General features: G+C 38.4%; 1 protein-coding gene and 1 long non-coding RNA gene across 2 annotated transcripts in view; one reads left to right on the forward strand and one right to left on the reverse strand.

Annotated features, from left to right (window-relative positions):
* Positions 1-16031, reverse strand: part of HMGA2 (high mobility group AT-hook 2) — a 140692-nt gene that overhangs the window by 119106 nt on the left and 5555 nt on the right. Inside the window, exon 3 of the mRNA XM_065934697.1 lies at positions 8384-8434. Coding sequence (XP_065790769.1) covers positions 8384-8434 — 51 coding nt within the window. The remainder of the gene's footprint in view (positions 1-8383; positions 8435-16031) is intronic.
* The window catches only part of LOC136167244 (uncharacterized), a 303769-nt gene that overhangs the window by 40350 nt on the left and 247388 nt on the right, over positions 1-16031 (forward strand). The window lies entirely within an intron of this gene.

A 16031-nucleotide genomic window follows, 5' to 3' on the forward strand; every position in this document is an offset into this window, starting at 1 on the left:
CAAATGAAAAATGGTTTTATCTTCATCTACTCCATTAATAGATGGTTTTTGATGTTCTATCAAAGTCATTTCTTTCCCTCAGGAAAATGTTATAGTTATCTGCAATATGCATTATTGGATATTTCTTTCTAACCATAGAAGAAATATTTTCAGTTTAGGCAAGCAAGTATTAAATTACAAGTGGTTAAAAGTTAAAAAAAGGTAAGAAACATCTGGAGGGAAAAAATAATGGAAATGAAAACCCAATGTTTTCAACAATAGATTTCAGGTTCTTCAATACATCAATCCTTGGAATATTTAGAAGAAACCCAAAGAGTTTCAATCAGTCTAGTTGTAATAGGTTTTATTCCGACTTAGTTCCTCCCACTTGATTTTAAAATCATAATTTAAGTTTCTAGATTTCTACAAACTCAGAAAAACAAAAAGCTCTTGCTGCCTATCTAGAATGTTTGACTAACAAATGAAATTACATCACCTTCTCGTGATCACAAGTTCTTTTATAAAAGAAAGACAACTGTCCCTCAAAAGAGATGGAATGGAAATGCATATTTTTAAATCAACATACTGCACACACCCCACCAAAAGAAGAGAATCAGCAATCCGAGAAAACAGCTGGGGTTTGTTAGTAACTTTCTAGTGACCAACTGAAGTTAAGCTTCAGCATCTGGTACTTGGGTCAATTTCTAGGTCAATTTCAGTATCTCCAGAATGATTTTTTTTTTTTCCTTTAGAAACCATTAATTCATATTGGGGAGTATTTCCCTCCTGTTGTTAATTTCCTTTCTCATAAAGATACTCTGAAAACAAAACACCTAAAAACATCCCTGGTTCCCATTGATTCAGTCTTTATTATTTTGTCCTCACTTCTTTTCCTCCAGAAGCACTAGCTGCTTCATAAAGCAACATCTGGATGGAGCATTTCATATACAAGGTTAACATCTTTATTATTGCCATGTATTCTTGAGCCTTAGCTCCACTCTCTAAAACTTTTGCCAAATATTTTCCATCACTAAATCAGTTGTGTGATGGTCTCCTTTCTAAGGCCAAAATGGAGAAATACAAATAAATATAAAATGCCTAGTTTCAACCGGCAAAAGGACTGACTAACAGATATCTAAACATGTTCTAATAAGCCAGAACAGCTCTGCATGTGCCTATTGAGGCAAAAAGCAGAAATTCTACTCTTCAAATTGATGAACAACATATGACATCAAACCTCTAGACGAGCAGGCTTATAAGCTGCAATTTAAATTATTTTCCTTAACTATAAATAGATTTAAAATGTAATTTAGTATTACTTATAAGCTCTTCTTAAACTTGATGATATTCAGCAGATATATTAAAGACCTAATGACAGCACCAAGGGTGCTTGGTGAGTTTGATATATAATTGTCACCTCACTCCATGTGTAACTATAGGCAGCTATAAGTAATTAGGGTTTAGGCTGTCTGTAATATCTACATGAAAGTGTAGAGTGGAATTAACAATAATGTCGAACATTTACTGAGTACTTACTATATGCCAGACCTTCTATTAAGCCCTTTGCATCAATACCCTATTTAATCCTCACACAACTCTATAAACAATGGACCACTCTTGCGATCTTTTTAAAGAGGAAGAAACTAGACCTTTAAAACTGAAAACAGAACTACCACATGACCCAGCAATCCCACTTCTGGGTATTTATCAAAAATATAAAAAATAAATGAAAACACTAATTCAAAAAGATACATGTACCCCAAAGTTCACAGCAGCATTACTTACAATAGTCAAGATATGGGAGCAACCTAAGTGCCCATCAGCAGACAAATGGATTAAGAAGATGTGATATACATAAAATGATGGAATATTACTCAGCCATAAAAAAGAAAGGAAATCTTGCAGGTTATTGCATTAAGTGGAACAGGGAAAGAGACAAGAGACAAACACTGTATGATATCAATTACATGTGGAATCTAAAAAATAAAATTAGTGAATATAACAAAAAAGAAATAGTCTAGTACACATAGAGAATAGGGGCTCCTAGTGGGGAGAGGGTATGCGGGAGGGGCAAGAGAAGGGTAGGAGATTAAGAGGTACAAAATACTATGACTAAAACAACCTAACAAAGATAGACAGTACAACATAGGGAACACAGCCAACATTTTATGATAACTATAAGTGAAATATAATCTTTAAAAATTGTGAATCAGCATCTTATATACCTGAAACAATTAAAATAATTACCTAAAATTAAGTAATCTTTTAAATTAGAAGATTAGTTAATTAAATATTTAAAATAATATTTAAAGTGTCTTTTAAAAGGTCATGTAATTTGCTTAAAATTCCAGTGAGTCAAGTGATGGACCAGAATTTGAACCCAAGCCACCGGAATGTCAAATCCTGAGTTCCTGACTCAAGAGACCAGGAGAAATTCAGGTCCCACTTCTCTCTCCTTCCTTCACTTCCCACTTCCTCCAGACCCAAAAGATGTGAAAATCCAAAGCAGCTCATCAGAATAATGGATCTGAAATCTGATTCAAACTCAGAAAAGAAAAAGAAGGCAAAGGGGAATAAAGTAAACAGAATAAGTATTAAACAAAGTCTAGCTAGTTGTCACTGGATTAGTCAACACTCCGTCCCCCGAAGAGGCAAGACTGGCACAAATTCCACTTCGACAGCTACACACTTTTGGCTGATCAACTTTGGAGTAACCTACCCAGTACTGATTCCAATCACATCGGATGAGAGGGTTACATGGTAGATACCTTCTTCCAGGCCTGTTACAGGACACTACAAAATGTACAAGACTTCTTTTTAAAAGCAAAAGAACTTTTAAGACAAAACAAAAGAGAAGAATAAAAGGGGAGCAATTTGGCTTTTAGATCCTGTATCTAGTAAATCCTGTCAGTTCAAAAACATAGGTCTAATACAGGGAAGTCAGTGAATGACACTGTTGGGAAAAAATTGAGCTTACTATAAAGTACAAGGCTTATTTCCTATGGAAAATGCAATAATTTATGTCTTTAGTACAAGCTCTCCAGTAAAGAATGCCCTTGAACTGAATGCCTTGCTGTGACCGGCCTTGCACACTCTATCCAACAGAATATATATGAGCAAAGAGGAAACACGCTGTTGAGAAAAAAAAATACACAATTTCCTTCTATTTCCTTTTCTAAGTAGAACAACTCTTCTTTGGGGAACAAATCAGGGTCTTGTAACAATTCACTACACAATATTTTCCATTCTCACAGCCAGTAAAAATCAGGAACCAGGAAGGGTCGATGAGGATGGCCCAATTATTCCCAGAAAGGCAAGGGCTTTTGTGGTGGGCGCTTCACATGGGCTCCTGATCCAGCCTGAATATCAGGTGCCTGGAATCCAGATCTCCCTCCAATAAGCAAGACTCCGTTGAGAAAATAAAAACATTTAGGTCCTTTAATTATTACATATTTTATTCCAGCGTGGCTGAATTCATTCTCTCATTGGCTGTGACAGAATGAATAGTGGGAAAGAAAGGCATAAAGGGAGGTGGGTATAAACTGTGGGGACTTCAAAGAGCTAGGGAAGGCTGTAATCAGTTCAGTGGCCAGCTATGGATCCAGAGGGAGTTTCCATGAAGATCAGTGATGTGAGTATACCCTATGCAGGTTATCTGGAAAACACAGGCGAGCCGAAGGTAGAAAAGGTGAAAGGTAGGAAGGCCAGTTAAGAGGCAAGATATGGAACTGAAGAGTCCATCGACAGATGAGTGCCTGAGGAGATGTGGTAGACACAGATGATGAACATTATTCAGCCAGAGAGAGAAAGAAGTCCTGCTATCTGTATGGATGGACCTTGAAGACATTATGCTAAGTGAAGAAAGTCTGATATTGTTTGTGTGGAATCCAAAAATGCTGAATTTATAAAAGGCAGTAGAATAGTCGTTGCCAGGGGCTGGGAGAAGGTACAGAGGTAATGAGGAAATACTGGTCAAAGGGTGCAAGCGTTCAGTAGTAAGTTCTGGAGATCTAGCGTTGTGACTGGAGTTCACAGTGCAGTGTTATGGGCTTCCCTGGTGGCTCAATGAGAAAGAACCCACCTGCTAATGCAGGTGGTTTGATCCCTGGGTTGGGAAGATTCCTTGGAGAAGGAAATGGCAACCCACTCCAGTATTCTTGCCTGGAGAATCCCCATGGACAGAGAAGCCTGGAGGGCTACTGTCCATGAGGTCAAAAAAGAGTGGGATAAGGCTGAGCGACTAAACAACGACAATATAGTATTATATTCTTCAAAGTTGCTAAGAGAATAGATCTTAGATGTTCTCATCACAAAAAAAGAAATGGTAATTATGTAAGATGATGGAGGTGTTAACTAATGCCACTGGGGTATTTTGCAAAAGATAAATTAACATGTTGTATTCCTTAAACTTACAAAAGGTCAAATGTCAATTGTTGTTCAGTTGCTCATCTCGGCTGACTCTTTGAGACCCCATAAGCTGCAGCACGCCAGGCTTGCTTCCCTCTCCTGTACCATCTCCTGGAGTCTGCTCAAACTCATGTCCATTGAGTCAGTGATGCCATCCGAACATCTCATAATCCTCTGTCATCCCCTTTTCCTCCTGCCTTCAATCCCTCCCAGCATCAGGGTCTTTTCTAATGAGTTAACTCTTCGCATCAGGTGGCCAAAGCATTGGAGCTTCAGTTTCAGCACCAGTCCTTCCAATAAATATTCAGGGTTGATTTCACTGAAGATTGACTGGTTTGATCTCCTTGCTGTTCAATGGATTCTCAAGAGTCTTTTCTAGCACCACAGTTCGAAAGCATCAATTATATCTAAATAAAGCTGGGTTGGGGCTTTACTTAGATAGAAGCTATGTGCTGGCTAAACCTTGTTGTATTTGCTTACAATGCATTTCATTTCATTTTAGCAACATTAATCTCATTATTTCAAACAACTCATCTATTTCCTATTTTGTTGCCTGTAAGAAAGTTTGTACAGGTTTTCCTTATTGATGAGTTCAATCAGATATATTCCACTGATGCCCTTTTAGTTCTGATGCTTAGAAAATGGCAAACCTATATTCTCCACGCTATAGCCAAGGCATCTTTCTGAAACACAATCTGGTGATTTCACCTCCATGAGCAAAATCATTCAAGCAAATAAATAAAATGTACATGATTTTCTACACCCTTCCTTAACTTGGTGAGCAAAGCTTCCGTCCACCTGTCCAGTCTCATCTCCCACCTGCACCCTTTGATCCCCCCGACCCAGTCACACTGGCTTTTCACCCCTATTCAGTGTATTCCATCCAGCCACAGGGCCTTTCCAAGGACTACTTCCTCTGTCTAAGGTCTATTTCAGCTGGTTAGTCACTACAGATCCCCAAGACCACAGCCAAGGATCACCTCAGAAAAGTGTTTCCTGGTCTCCCTACAGCAATCACATTATGACCGCATCCCCTGAGAGCATTATCGCTCCTTCCCAGCACTGAGCTCAGATGTGGCAAAGTTACAGTTGTTTGCATGACTCTTCAACTAATCACAGCTTCCTCCATCAGGGGCAGAGTCTGTTGTTCTTACCATTGCATCCCCTGGAAGAAAGTCAATGAATACTTGTTGAATGGAAGAAAAATACAAAATCAAATGGCAGATCTATATTTGATATGTATGCCAACACCAGCTTACTCAATAGTGTGTAATGGAATAGCACTTTCTGACGTCTAAGTAAAAAAAGGCTTGGGACTTCCTGGGTGGTCCAGTGGTTAAGACTTTGCCTTCCAATGCAGGGGGTGTGGGTTCGACCCCTAGATGGGGAGCTAAGATCCCACATGCCTTGTGGCCAAAAAACCAAAACTTAAAACAGAAGCAATATTGCTACAAATTCAGTAAGACTCTAAAAATGGGTCACATTAAAACAAACAAACAAAAATCTTAAAAGATAAAAAAAAAGGCCTTGCTTGCAGCTTTCTCCTCACTGGGGAGAACATGCTCTCTGGAAGGCCAGAGTGCATGTTAGAAGATTGACTACCTACCCTGAGACCACGAAGGTGGAAAGGCTATGTGTCTGGATGCTCCAGAGGACATTCTCAGATGCATCCAGACTTTAAGCCAATTCTGCAAAAGCACCAGCCCTGCAAGTGAAGATACTTCCAGATTCTACCCCAAGCATGAAAGGTACCCCCCCACACACACATCTGGAGTCTCTTGAGTCCTCCCAGCTGAAGCCCCAGACATCCTGAATCAGAAACAAGCCTTTCTGTTTCTGGTGCCCTATCCATGTTCCTGACACAAAGAATCCATAAGGTTTTTTTGTGTTTTTTTTTCCTTTCTACATTATTAAGTTTTGGGGTGGTTGATGAAACAGTAATAGGTAACTGGAACCATATGTCTAACAAGAGAGGTAATAAACCCACTGGTTATGGAGCCCACACCTGGAATATGATACTAAGTTCTGGGTGACATATTACAAAAGACAAAGAAAACAAGCATACTCAGAGGAGAATAAGAAGAATGTTTCTTTATGGGGAAGAGCTAAAAGGCTTGGAGATATTCAAACCAGAAAAGAGAACAAAGAGTATATATGTTAATTGCCTTCAACTATCTGAAGAGCTATCACAAGTAAAAGTAACAACAGTTACTCTGGATATTTCCCAGGAGGGAGGCCTAGGAACAGTGAATGGAACTTACAGGGAGTCAGATGGAAGTGTTTTCTATTGTCCAGAGCCTTCCAGGAAAGAAGAGGCAGCCTTAAGAGGACATGAGTTTCCTAACATGAAAAGTAATCGAGCAGAGTCTAGATGATCACCACCTGGTGGGTTGGTTTGGAGAGAATTCATTTCTGGAGCAGAAGGTTTTGAATAAAGTGCTCTTATTTAAGTTTACCCTGCAACACGGAGATGTTTTTAATCTAAAGATCATCCCCATTTCCTTGTGCTAAGAAATCTAATCCTAATACATGTTGAGCAGAGGGGGAAAAAATACAAGAAGATGAATAAACTGAATGAAAGGCAATACCAAAGTATAAATAGAAAGGGATGCAGAATTCTTGATGGGAGAGGAACGGCGAACTAACAGGAAAATGCAATCCAGCAGAGCAGCAAAGGAACTTTGGAAAAAGATGAAGCATGAAGACAGAACCACAGAAGAGAGAATGGGAAGGCTAAAGATCCCATCATAGATGATCCTGGGTAGGGAAGATGCCGTCATTTTTCTTGAGAAATGGTTTTACTCGTTTTGAGACTTCTCTCCTCTGTAACTGGGAGACAGACCAGAAGAGCAAGGTAACGTAGCAGTAAAAACAACAAGCTCCAAGTGGTAAAATCAGCAAAGCCATCCCATGTGGCTTAGCCAGTAAAGAATCTGCCTGCTAATGCAGGAGACATGATTTCAATCCCTGGGTCAGGGAGAGAGTTGCCATTTAGATGACATCACTCCAAACAAGGGCTTCCCTGGCGGCTCAACAGTAAAGAACAGGCCTGTAACGCAGAAGACCTGGGTTCGATCTAAAATCCCATGAACAGAGAAGCCCGGTGAGTTACAGTCCATGGAGTCGCAAAGAGTTGAACACGACTTAGGGATTGAGCATGCACTTTCAGCCATCAGTGATTTTCTGACCTCAAAAAGATACAGGATCTGTGTGCCTATGCAGTCAAGTAAGCTTGCATGGAAGCCATTGTCAGTATGTAAAAATGACCACTAACGGAAGCAAGAAAAACTGGAGATTAAAACCTGGTTTCCTAACAAAGGCAATGTGAAAAGGAAAACACAAACCACCTAGAAAATGAGATATGTCCAAAGCCAAGTCATCCAGGAAATAGTAACAATAAGAAATGAAAAGAGAGAGGTAAAAAGTTATCTCATACACACATTTCATCTGAATTTTATCACCATTTGTAATCAACTTCCAACATTTCATAATACCGTTTAACCTTAGTTACTCAACCCAGGGAACAAGTCATCTCATTGTTACCGCATTTGAAGGAAGAGTGGAGACTCTTTTCATGTTGATAAGAGGTAGAAAAAGGAGACACTCCCAGGAAAGAAAAGTGTTTTGAGTAAACTCCTAGAGCCTGAGGGTAAGGAATGGTGATAATTTGTCCCTTGCCTTAACCCTTTCAAAGATTCGTCAAACCAGAAGTTAGAAATTAATGTAATTGATAAAATGAAATTTACTGTATAATGCAGGGACCTCAAATCTGGTGCTCTGTGACAACCTAGAGGGGTGGGATGGGGTGGGAGGTGGGAGGGAGCTTCAGGAGGGAGGGAACATATATATAGATAAGTTTGATTCATTATGGTAGAAATCAACACAGTATTATAAAGCAATTATCCTCCAATTGAAAATAGATAAATTAACAACAACAAAAAGAACCCAGAAATTTTTCATTACAAAAAAAGAACACAAACTTTATCTTATTACTCACCCATTTCCTAGGTCTGCCTCTTGGCCGTTTTTCTCCAGTGGCTTCTGCTTTCTGCAAAATGAAAAAGGAAGTCATATCGTTTCCTACCTGACATTTCTTGTAAGAACTGCAGCAAGGACCCATTCCAAGTAGAATGTTCTGGTTTGCACATGAGTTACTGACATTGTTTTTACAATCTCAGTCTTCTTGAAGGCTCATCTTCTTCATTTTTCATTCCATGATGCAAAGAGAGATCTAGGCAACCCTCACCCTAATAAGACTCTCCTGGAATGATCTCTGAAATGCATGAAAATGCTTTTAAAAAGCCATTTTGCAGTAGTTCCCTGGTGGCCTAGTGGTTGGGATTCCAGGCTTTCACTGCCTGGGCCTGGGTTCAATCCCTGGTTAAGACAGAAGAAAAGAACAGGAGAACAAGAATAGAACAAGGTAGGGATCCCATAAGCCGCAAGGTGCAGCCAAAAACAAACAAAAAAGCCATTTTACCCTTTTTTCTGTATGCAATAAAAAAAGGAATTCCCACGTATCTATAACTATGTAAAGTAAGATTTTTAAAAAATGTTTTTTAAATGATTTTCTTTCTATAGCAAAACTAAAATTATGAAAAGTAGCACTATATATCACCGTACAATTTACAAAGTACTTCTACATTACAAAGCACATTGTTAATCAAAAGCAAACCTAAATGTGAGTGAAGATATACAGGCTTCCAAATCAAAGAAACAAATATTAGCACACCTCTACACAGTTCATTTCCTATTCTGTGCCTCAAACAATCACCTGTCTATCAGTTCACCCAAAGCAGAGAAAGCAAAATAAGCTGGCAGAAATCATCAATGTTTATCTCTGAGATAGAAACTAGGGATGCTAAAAATAATAATTAATAAAAAATGTATATTATTAACTATTTCATACTCAACACAGACCTGACATGAATCTATTTCTAACTACCTTGAGAGTTTGTTTCATTGCTTTACTTCATAGAAGAGTTTTCTGGTATCACAGTTATTTCTTCCCTTTTGAGTAAGATTTTAATACTATAAAGTAATTTCTCTGTTCATCACCCCTACTGTAATCCCAAAATTCACCCACACACACCCACCATACACTCCTTCTATAAAAATATGTTTAAAATTTTCATTTCCAGAGTAAAAAAAACTCAGTACATACTCTTCTCTGTATGAGAATCTTCTCAAGGCTCTATAAACACACACAAAAAATAGAGGTAACCTGAGCCAGGATAACTAGTTTTACATTTTGCTTCTGTTACCTGAGTTAGCAGACAGTTACGTATTTGGTACAATGATACCACAATTTCCTATTGTATCATATCTGTCTACACTGTCAGATGACTCTCTCTTCAATCTGCCTGGTAACAACAGATGGAGGTAGATGACAGATACAAAGATACACAGGTACAGAGGCAAAGTAAGACTTTTACATCATAAGATTTTTCACCAAATCTTCTTGGGCTGGCATTGATCTAACAGGTTCCGTGAATTAACGGAAAATTCATGATTATAATGTTAGTGCATGTTTATCAAGTATTTAAAGTACCCTAGGCGCTGGGCCAAGTCATTCTCATGTGTTACTTTAATCTTTACAGCAGCTGTATAGGCAGCTATTGCTATTCCTCTTCTTTTGCAATGAGCAATTAAGTCTTAAATAGACAAGGTGAATAACCCAGTCTGCACATAGAGCTGTTAAATGGCAGCCCTGGGATCTGAACCCAGTTCTGCTGGACTCTAAAGTCCAGACTCTCATTCTCCTAACAACGCTACCTTCCCTTAGTATTCCTGTATTTGCTACTAGAAAAAGACATCTTAGTTAACTGAAGTTGTCACTGATTCAGCTCCAGCTGAGCACCAGATCTGGACACTCGGCATCATTGCAGCAGGGGTTACTACTTTGAACGGTTCCACAAAGGAATCGCTTCTTGTCAGGGATGGCTAGCCTTGTCTTACCTTCAGTCAGAAGGGCATGAGTTAGTGAAAACTAGAAGTGCCCAGCAAATCATACCTTCTTTCTGAGTGCTATCTCCGAGAGAGAGGGAGGAACACAGACTTCACTCTTGGAAAGCTAAGACTCAAATCTCTGCCCTGCCATGCTGGCTTTATGACTTTGGGCAGGTCCCTGAAAACCTTAATTTGGGTTCAGGTGTGAAATGGAGATAATGCTCCAGTGAGAGGAGGTGCTCAATAAACGTTCTTTCACTCCTAATGTGATGGAACTCTTAAAGGGAAAGTTTCCCTTCAAGCTAGTCCAATCTCACAGAAGGTTCAGTCAATGCAAATATTCCATTACACCCATCTGTCACCTTAAGAATGAAGCTTTTAAGAAACCCTCTGGTTGGTACATTGTGAGTTATAGGAGTACAAAATTCCCTAATACAGAAGCAGTGTCTGATTTAATCTTTAGGAGCCACTGTAAGATTGCACAGTTTACTCAGTAGTAAATTATACAAACATGGAAGATAGAAATCCTTTTTAATGGGTCTGGGGATGGTAGGTGAGGTTGAGAGCAGGAGTCTGCTTGAGATCTTAAAGGTTAATGGTGCTTCTATGCTAGGCTTTTCTGTATGGTGGTTATGCTCCCAGATCCATGATGTGATCCGGGTGTATCTAAAATCTGTTGAAGAGGGTTGTTTTCTAAAAGGGTTTCAGTACATTTCAGAGTTAAGAGAAAGCAAATCTCTCATAGAGCGAGAAAGCCGAGCAGAGGAGAAGACTTTAAACCGAGCTTCCCATTTACAAAAAGTCTCTTCAAAAATAAAATTTGCACCATTAACTGAAGGGCAAAGTATCCTGATTATCACTTGGACTTGTTAAAAGTGAAGTTGCTCCTTGGTCTTGGGGCCAGTATTACATGTAAGCTGAAACCCTCTTCTGAGACGACATCTAGAAGCAGCACATTAGCTGTGTTGTGTGGCGGCGATCTGGGAGGTTTTCATTGTTCCTTAAAACCCACATTATTTAATCATTCTGATCAAACTTCACAAAGCCTGTAAAACCAGTTAGGATTTTCATTTGTAAACCAGCATAGATCCAGGAATTTTACATATTGGAAAACACTGGCTTTAACTTTTTTTCCGTGTTTAATGCTCTTCAGGATATTATTTTTCAATAGAAAACAAACAAAACATTTCAGAGGCCTGTTTTGTTTTTAATACATCAACATATGCAATACTGTGGAAGTGTATATTTGGTTTTCCTTTGCCAGACTGGAATTTGGTTCCACGCTACAAACCCACGTATAATTCAGACAATAACTTACTCTAAATACTTAACTGCTTATCTCAGGGTGAGTGAGTAGGGAGAGAGGATGGGGATCGGGCATTTGTAAGAACTGAATTTCAGACTATTATCAGCACCCTTACACTAATATTTGCAACTGTCATATTTTAGAAACATTATTCCCTCCTGACTTATCTTCATTCATATTTTTGCCTTTTCAAAGAAGTTCAGATTCAGAATTATAGATGCATGGGGGTTGGGAAGAATGTTAAGTAGGAAATGTCATTATGTCTGCCCCTAAGAAATTCTGATACTCCAGGCTCTTAAATGTATTAGCACTAAAAAATTAATTAAGAAAGGAAACTCACCTAGCAAATAGAACTCTGGAACTTGCAAAGAGTGCTTAGCATTAGCGTACAAGATGCGCTCACTACATATTTATTGCATGAAGGAAGGATGGAAAGTAACTCTGGTATTTCTATCACCTGTGTGTCTTCTTTCCCTTTGCCATCAGAATTCTACAGCTTGGTAGGGTTTTAGAAGACATTTCATCGAGCCCTTTCATTTAACAAATAAAAAAACTTCTGGATGTGCCCTGATCTTCAAAGGCACAGCCTTCTGGTTTACTTGGGGGCCAGAAATTTGTGAGGATGGGCTTCAGTGGGCCCATACTTCCAATCCCTTTTATAAGCTTGTATAGAACTTCCCAGCAAAGGCTTCTCAAAGCCTAACTTCCAACCTATGTTTCTGGTTACTGGAGAAAACATAATCTACCTTGTAGCAAATATTTTACAAGATATTTGACAGCACATAAGATGGAATGATCATAAGTTTTAGAATTAGATTTGAACTCAAATCCAGATGCTCCCGTTTATGACAGCTGAATATCAGACATAATACAGTTTATATCTCTGAATCAGTTTTCTCATTTGTGAAATGAAGACCACAGTGCCTACATCAGAAGATTAACAGAGCTGAGGTATAGGTAAGGTTAAGGCTGTTAAAAGTTAAAGCACCAGGCAGAAAAGGATTAGTTGCTCAGTCGTGTCCAACTCTGCGACCTTGTGGACTCTAGCTGCCAGGCTTCTCTATCCATGGGATTCTCCAGGCAAGAATACTAGGGTGGGTGAACCAACGTAATTTCTTAGTTCCTTCCATATTTTAAAAGTTACTCTTACAAAGAATACCTCCCTGGGACTTCCCTGGGGGTCCAGTTTTAAGACTCCATGCTGCAACTGCAGGGGCCACAGGTTCGATTTTTGGTGAGGAACTAAGATCAAGATCTCACACACCCAAATGAAAGGCCAAAAAGCAGAAAACAACAACAAAAAACCACCCTCCCAATTCTGTAAGTTTCCAAAGTAACGTGTGATTTTCTGAGCATTGTCTTACTTATGTAGGGCAGCTATTACTAACCCCCTAACTGGGCGATTAGGCAATCTATCCATGTGTTTATAAGTGGTGGAATTGAGACCCCATCTGCTTTCAAGGCAATAAAAGGTCTGTTCTTCTGGGAGACAGTCCCATATAAAGCAGCCAAGGGGAAATGTAGGGCTTTCCTGGCGGCTCAGATGGTAAAGAATCTGCAATGCAGGAGGACCTAGGTTTGATCCCTGGGGGAAATTAAAAAAAAAAAAAAAAAAAAAAAAAAAACACCAAACTTCCAGGATGGAAATCAAATGAGTAGTTAAGACTAAAATATTTCCGAGTTTCCTATAAAGACATAGGCAAAAGCTGAGACTGGGAACCAAGTGCATTATCTACTTCTGACTTCTGGGTCAAATTTAGATCGCTATTAATCTTTTTGTTATTCTAAATGCTCACAGCATACTGTGATAATGCATGGAAGTCAGAATGCCCCATTCAGTCAGCGAGTCTATACACAAACACACAAAAGAACTAGAAAAACTATCAGCTTAGTAGTACCCTGCTTTGTTTTCATGTATTTTTACATATATATGTATATATGACTAAGACCGACAGACTTAAGAGCAAATGGAACCACCTAAAAAAGTATAGAAAGTCACATTTATTTCTTTGAGTGGTTCTTTCAAAAATACAGTGTAATCAATGTGCTGTGGTCATCAAAATCCACTGGACTAACTGTCACACTAAATGATAAGTAATTCTCACTTAACCTTTATGCTAATCTCGTTCGATGAGTTTCCAAACTGTACGTGCAACCATTTTTAGCCTTTAAAAAAAATTACAATCTTTCCATCAGTACATATTTTCGAAAAGGAAATAAAAGTGAATTCTATCATCCATTGCAGTTCATGCTCATTTTCCCCAAGGAAGTCCTTGTTGTCAACTCCCATGTCATTATTTACACATGCCTGTCTTCACTCATACAAATACAAAACTAAAGCCAAGGCCAAAATGACATGAAAAGCTATTTTCAAAGTTTAGGATTCTCCTCTTTAAATGGTTCTTTCTTCCTCTTTTGTAATCAGAGAAATCAATAGCAACTATATGAGAGTTCACAGGGGTGACCTTCCAAGCAAACTGTTCCTTAGGTTATCCTGGAGAAAAAAAAATGGCTGTGACTGCTCCTTGCTGAATCAATTAGAAGATGCCATTCAGCAATGCTCAGTAGATTAAAGCAATATAGAATAATAAAGCAGCAGCCTAAAATGGAATCTGTTCTCCATTTACCTTTTTCTCCTGGTTGGCAGAACAAAAACTCAGAGCTGAACATTTCAGAATTAAGGATAGTAAAATTCATTGTTCCACCCTTGTGCCAAGCTATATGGCTCCCAGGTGAGTTCTGGAAACTGCAGAAAGTCAGGTAACAAGATAAGATAGGTCTGAATGATTTAACTAACATAAAATGCTCTTCAGCACCCTTCTAGTCCTTAAAAAGAACTGAAAAGGAAACAGAATACCAATCTGGAGTGTTCTCTTGAGCAAAATGATCTGTTGAGACCTTGAGATAAAAATGAGCCAGAGCTGGAGGTCAGTCAAAGTAATGAGAGGCTTTCGATGAAAAAGTTCAAAATGATAACTGCCAAAGAAAGAGATTTCTGGGTCCCCTAAAGTAAAGTGACTTCAGAAAATAACTCAAATGCATTTGAGTCTTCCATATTTGGATCATAATCTATGATGATTCAAAGGCATCATGAAAGAGAATTTACTGATACATTAAGGTTCCATCCTCTCTGGCAAAGTGAAGTGAAAAAAAAGAGTCAACTGTTTAGGTAAAACAGCCTAAAATACCAAGGTAACGGGGACCACAACTGGGCTTTATGTAATTCCACCTGACTGGATTCATCTGTATCCTTGAGCCCTGAGTCCTAGTGAAAACTGCTTGCCTATAAACACACAGAGGAATTCAAACTAAATCATATCAGAAACAAACATAGAAGCTATAGGCTGGAATTGTATGACAACTTCCAATACCATCTTTCCCTGACTTACCTATAATGATACTTTTGGTTCCTGTCTTCAGTTGGACCTACTATATCCTGCAAAAAAATCATGCCCTCCCTCAGCATCTATGCTTGCATATTTGTCAAGCATAGATGAGGAAACCTCATTCTTTTCTGCGCATAGTGTTACTAATCATTTGTGAAAAATCAATCACTTTTCGAGGAAGGAACATAATTAGAAAAGGAACAATTTCTTTATTTCTTTAGAGTATCCAATTCATATCAGGTTTTCTTTGTATAGGCAAATGGAAAACATAAATCAAGTGTTTGTCTGAATACATTATTTGAAGTACACTTTACCTAGACCCTATTTTCATTTGTGCTTTTTCTCTTCACTACACCTAAGGAAGTTCAGGAATGTCTATGATATGAAGGAAGGCTATCTCACACCTGAGATCTATTTTATGTGCAGTTCTTTCAATTAAATTTAATTCAATCTCAGAAATTTTTTTTTCCTAAAGGTACCTAAAAGACAATTGGCTTGAGACTTACAGATGACTTTGACTTCTAAGAAACCCCTCCAATGTTCTTTTATGATTAAAAAGCCACAACAAAAACCCTAAACTCAAGGAGATCATATCATTCTACTTTCCAAACATGAGAAATATGAAAATACAAAGTATTTTCATCTAGCACTAACAGAAGAGGAAAACAAAATAAAACAAAAAGGAAATTAAGAGGCAACTGGTCACAGCTATATCTCAAACTAACACATAGATACAAGGGTCGAGACACACACACATGCATACTCACACGAATAAATTATTTATTCAGGAAAACATTAACTTCTGATCTTTTATTAAGACAACAATATGACTCTGGTTCAGGGATGAATTTTGAGCACTCAAACTGGTACTCTTGGGAATAACTAGAATTTCTACATAATGGTTATCCATGAGAACTTGTCATAATGGACTAGAAGCAAAGTCAAGAAGAGTTACATTCTCTTCCAAAAGTTCCAAGCATAACAAATTGTGTTTTCATGATTGT

Source organism: Muntiacus reevesi, chromosome 4 (assembly GCF_963930625.1).
Source record: "Muntiacus reevesi chromosome 4, mMunRee1.1, whole genome shotgun sequence".
Classification (NCBI taxonomy): Eukaryota; Metazoa; Chordata; class Mammalia; order Artiodactyla; family Cervidae; genus Muntiacus; species Muntiacus reevesi.